General features: G+C 44.6%; 1 protein-coding gene across 1 annotated transcript; it reads right to left on the reverse strand.

Moving 5' to 3' along the window:
- Nucleotides 1–308: 308 nt before the first annotated feature.
- On the reverse strand, nucleotides 309–2,631 carry LOC129435053 (uncharacterized). The gene is made up of 5 exons (XM_073874713.1): nucleotides 2,343–2,631; nucleotides 2,091–2,260; nucleotides 1,752–2,006; nucleotides 1,338–1,676; nucleotides 309–1,248 (listed from the first exon to the last, which is right to left on the reverse strand). The coding sequence occupies exons 1-5, from the start codon at nucleotides 2,560–2,562 to the stop codon at nucleotides 835–837; spliced, it is 1,398 nt and encodes a 465-aa protein (XP_073730814.1). The 5' UTR covers nucleotides 2,563–2,631; the 3' UTR covers nucleotides 309–834.
- Nucleotides 2,632–5,228: the final 2,597 nt, after the last annotated feature.

Below are 5,228 nucleotides of genomic sequence, written 5' to 3' on the forward strand. Positions count from 1 at the left end.
AAGCTTTTTTTATACATATTCAAATGACCGTAGCTCCGCCCCTGACTAGGCTACACCCTCTACATTGAGCTCGTTGGAAAGGATTAGTGCGGGCCTTTCCAACGAGCCCTCACTCGAGTCCCTACGACTTTGCTGAGCCGAGAAATAGAGCCGTGAATATGAGCGTTTTCCATACATTTAAAAAAAAAATAAAAACTATATCTCGGCGAGGGAACGTTGTAGCGACTCGAGGGTGGTGTCGATCGAAATCTCTCTCCGCCCCCTTCAAAACGTCACCGCCCCCAAGTCTCTAGGACCTCCCCTTCAGGAGATATGCAAAATTAGCATTAATATTCAAATGGGCGTAGCTCCCACCCTGAAGGGGCCACGCCCCCGAGCTTAGGCTCGTTGCAAACATCACAGCCCACTAGTCTCTAGGACCTCCCCCAGCCGAGAAACTCTGCCCTAAACATTACCCATTGTCACACAAAAAAAAATTGAGGCCAAACTCAAACAGAGCCTTTATTGAACGTTTCAAAGAAAAAAATGTATCTCGTTCGAGCAAAGTCGTAGACTTGGTGCGGTGTCGTCGGAACGGTCTCTTTCTGTTTTATCCGGATCAGAAATGCATCTGTTTGTGTTGTTAAACAGTGCTATTGCATGTTATTTACCATGCAATAAAAAGTACCAGTTGTAAGTGACACTATAATATGACTACCTGCTTTACCTGTTAAAGAAATGCATCCATTTGTGTTGTTAAACAGTACTATTGCATGTTATTTACCATGCAATTAAAAATGTAAAGAAACGACCAAACACACAGAACATTTATTAAAACACAAGAACAAAACACACTTAACAGGAACAATGAACACGAGAACTATTTACAAGGCTTTTTTTTTCTTTTCTTGCCGGTGCTTTTGTGGCCCTCCGCAAGTTCGCCCGTGCCCGACTGGCACAGGCGAGGCCAGAGAGCCGGCAGAGCTTTCTGATGTCTGGGCTCCTCAGTGGCGACAAGAGAACCACCGGCCTTCTCCTGGTGACAACTCGCCTGGGCTCCTTGTGTGTGGCGGGAGAGGCGGGCTGCTGGGCCGTAGGACGGGGAGAGGCGGGCTGCTGCTCGGGGTCGTCCTGCTCCTGCTCGGGGTCGTCCTGGTCCGAAGCTCGGACTTCCGGGGAAGCCTTCCGTCGGCTTTCCCGCGAAGCGTCCGAGGAGGAAGGCGAGGGCGGGCTGGCCAAACCCTGGGTCCGGGGGTACTCCTCCAAGCTCTGAAACACAAGACGGAGAAAGAAATTAGCAAAGAAAACAAGCTGAACGACCAGTAGACACGAACGAGATATAAGGGAAGACAACGCACAGAGGGAGAGTCGATCGACGACACCCCGGACTCCTGGAAGGTCACCGTCTCCCCCACCTCCGAGCTGCTGGAAGACGGGGAGGTGGGCGGCGACTCCTCCCGATGGTGTTTCCAGCCGCCGTGTTTGGTCTTAGCCACCCTCTTACGACTCGTCCCCTCCTCAGACGGCTTCGCCGGGGAGACCTCCTCGCCGCACAGCGCCTCCTCGAATAACCGGCGGTGCTCCACGGCCTGCTTCACCGACAAGTTCATAGCGTAGAACTTGTCGGCCGTGGAGGTGTCATGACACATAAATTTTGCCACCTTGGTCCGGTTACTCGAGGTGTAGGTGTTGCGTGCCTGTGAAAGAGAGAAGAACAGTCAGTATTTTCTTACGATCGACATGGACGAACACAGAACGAGCGAGACGCTTACGTGCGTGGCGATGGAGGTCCGGAGGTCGGTGAACGTCGGCTTCCCCGGAAGTCCCATCGACACCCAAGCCGCCTGGAAATGATTGTTCAGGTTTTTGCAGGGGTTGGGTGTCGATGTGTAAAAAAAGTGGGTGGCGTCCGGCCCGCCGACCAGGTTGTCCCTCATCGCCAGGAACCGGCGAAACCAAGAGTATTCCTCTGGCGTGAGGGACAGCTGCGCCGGACCGAACGCCTGGTTGGTTTTATGGAGCGAAATCTGCGAAAACACGGAAAAAAGAGACAGAGTCAGACGTTCGAAAAGCCTCTGGCGTTTCTGAAGTACGCTAGGGAAAACACTCACGTTTATGAGGTACGACCCCGAGCTGGCCGACTTGACGGCCTTCTTTACCTCCTCCATGGTCAGGTTCTGAAAGACCCCGAGTCTGTGACCATAGATGGAGGCAAAATAGGCCGTCAAGTGGCCGTAGAGCTGGAACTGGGTCTTCTGCAGCCCGTCCTCTTCCAGCTGGTCTGTGGAGACAAAAAGGCACGTTAGTAAAACCGGGCGTGGTCCACGAGAAGGAACGCGGAGCCGCCGGCCATGTAGACTTACCTAGGAGCCCCGGGATGATCTTTTTTGCCTCGGAGCGGCATTTCCTCAGCACCAGTTTGGGGATCAGCCGGCCCTCCTTTGCCTGCTTCACCCCTATCTGGTGCATCACCACCCCCCTCTTGAGGCCCCTAATCAGGGACCTCAACTCCCGCCTGATCCCCGTCAGGGCCTTCTTCGACAGGCGGGACGTGGGAGGGGGGGTCTCCGAGACGTAGTCCATGAACTGGGCAGCGTTCTTTAAATAATGATTGATTGTAGTCTCTGCTATTTTAGACAATCTCAAGCTGCCCAGCCATCTGCGGACGAAAGAAAAGAAAGAGTTAACGACCAGTGTTAACCTCTTAGACGTCGAGCCAGCCCCCCCCACTCTGGCAAATGGCATACCCAAAATAAAAAGGCTGTTGCTCATGCATCCTACTGTCTACAAACATAAACAAGGTGTCTTTTGAAAGCTAACACTTCGAATTTCACTACTAGAAATGCAGAACTGTTCTAGCAATAAATATTTCATAGATATGGCAGCAGAAATACAGCGCTCAAGATTTTTTCTCTTTTAAAAAAATTCAATTTTTACATTTCTATGGCAAAATAACTAACCAACCAGTGGTAAATGAGCCTGAAAATATAATTGATCTAAACTCACAGGTCTTGACAGTCTATTTGTAAAATTTGAAGTTGATACACTAACAAAAAAGCTTGTAAAAACCTCATTTTTGCTTGTATGTCTGGATGTCTTTCCAAAAAAAGCCACTTGGAGACTCCAAAGGGACACTTGGTTACCACCTTCTACATTGAGGTCTAACATGTTTATCTGACCATTTCCACACATTTTATTTTGATTTAGTATGTGACAGAATAATATACACTGTTTATTCTGGAAAATACTAACTTTCTGGATATATTTTAAAAGGTATTTATGTGGATTTTTCTTGGTGTGCTATTTGAAGGCTCCAAAATGACACCCAATTACTTACTCATATAAAATGAAACAATGTCTTTATTTACTTACATAATTTTGCATGGTTTAGGAAAATGTACAGCATTAAAGAACAAATTTATGTATAGGTTTTTATATGTTTACAATATAGTAGTTATCAACAAACTGTGATAAAGTATTGCACATAGCTTGGCAGTGCTGTGACACGAGTCAAAAATACAAACTATTTACAAAGTATTGCATTTACACTTTAGGATTATGACTATTAGTGTAATGTACCATTATGCCTGCTCTTTTCATACACAAAATTCACACTATAGGATTATGAATAGCAAAGTAATGACCCCATTATGCCTGCTCTTTTCATACACAAAATTCACACTTTAGGATTATGAATAGCAGTGTAATGTCCCATCATCCCTGCTGTATTCATACACAAAATTCACACTTTAGGATTATGACTATTAGTGTAATGTACCATCATGCCTGCTCTATTCATACACAAAACTCACACTTTAGGATTATGAATAGCAAAGTAATGTCCCATTATGCCTGCTCTATTCATACACAAAACTCACACTTTAGGATTATGAATAGTGTGGGATTTGATTTTGTTTTACTAATCGTGCTGTTTATAATCTTAATTCATGTGTATTGTGATTTCTGTGCTGAGTACAAGAAAGTTGTCTGTGTGTGTGGAAAGTTACCAACGAGGGGGTGGCTGATATGTATGTGTGTGTGGGAGCCGGGGGGCTGTAAAAAAGCCCTGAAGGGAAAACACACAGAACAGATGGTTTCAATAAACAAGTCGCTTGCTTTATAACTATGTTACATTTAGAGAAAGTGAAAATTACTATGTTTAATTAATGAATGCATTTAACCAATTTATGAACAATGGAGTATTGTTGTGTTGTTGAATAATTATTTTTTACATATTTACTGCCTACATTTCATGATGATTGCCAAAAGTGTTAAAGTTACAAAGATGTCCAGATAAGGACATAATGCCTTAGGGAACAGAATGGTCTGTGTATGTCTTTCTGTCTGTTTGGTATGCAACCCCCACAGGTATGTGGAGATGGAGTCAGATGAACGAGAACAGCCCATTGGGGGAGGAGGAATTGTGAAGAAAGAACGACGATAAATACTCATGTTTTTGTCCTGAGCGGGGAGTCCGTCGAATCCTGCTGTTATGGCTTGAGACGGCCCAGCATGCTGTAACTTTTTCATATCTGATCAATAAATATTCAATCTAGATATTTGGGTCTTTCTCAAATTATGAACATGCATTGGACGCCTTAAAGTCCAACAATAGCAAAGTAATGTCCCATTATGCCTGCTGTATTCATACACAAAATTCACACTTTAGGATTATGGCTATCAGAGTAATGTACCATCATGGCTGCTCTATTCATACACAAAGTTCACACTTTAGGATTATGAATAGCAGAGTAATGTACCATCAGACCTGTTCTAGTGATGCCATTTGCACACATTCACAATACTATCTTACAATAATCTGTCAACAGTCTGCCTCAAAGTACAGTTTTCTTTTCTAAATAAACATGCACAAAACAGCATTGTATTTTCACCGACCATACAGTACTGCGTGAGTCAGATGGAGATTCTATCTGTGTCCTTTTCTTTCCTCTTCCCTTGGCACAGGTGAACGCATGTGAAGATGTTTAGAAAGGCAGGAATGATTTGTCTGTGGTCCAGAGGCCTCTGGTAACCACTCTTCATCAGAAGTGTCAGCATCCCTATTGACATTTACAAATAGGTTTAGAAATGCATCTTCTAATGCAACAGATAATATTACACAGTCGAACTATCACGTATTCACTGCATTTTCCTCCCATTGACACAATAAGAACTTTTTACTTTCTACATACAGTAAAACATGTTTCATATGCTTTACATAAGTGTTTCTAGGTGATGCTAATGGCTAC

This window comes from Misgurnus anguillicaudatus, chromosome 12, assembly GCF_027580225.2.
Source record: "Misgurnus anguillicaudatus chromosome 12, ASM2758022v2, whole genome shotgun sequence".
NCBI lineage: Eukaryota > Metazoa > Chordata > Actinopteri > Cypriniformes > Cobitidae > Misgurnus > Misgurnus anguillicaudatus.

Coding starts and splice junctions, on each gene's coding strand:
- LOC129435053 (XM_073874713.1), bottom strand. CDS start 2,562: ATGGACTACGTCTCGGAGACCCCCCCTCCCACGTCCCGCCTGTCGAAG. Junction 2,261..2,342: donor GATCATCCCGGGGCTCCTAG/GTAAGTCTACAT, acceptor TTGTCTCCACAG/ACCAGCTGGAAGAGGACGGG. Junction 2,007..2,090: donor CGGGGTCGTACCTCATAAAC/GTGAGTGTTTTC, acceptor GTGTTTTCGCAG/ATTTCGCTCCATAAAACCAA.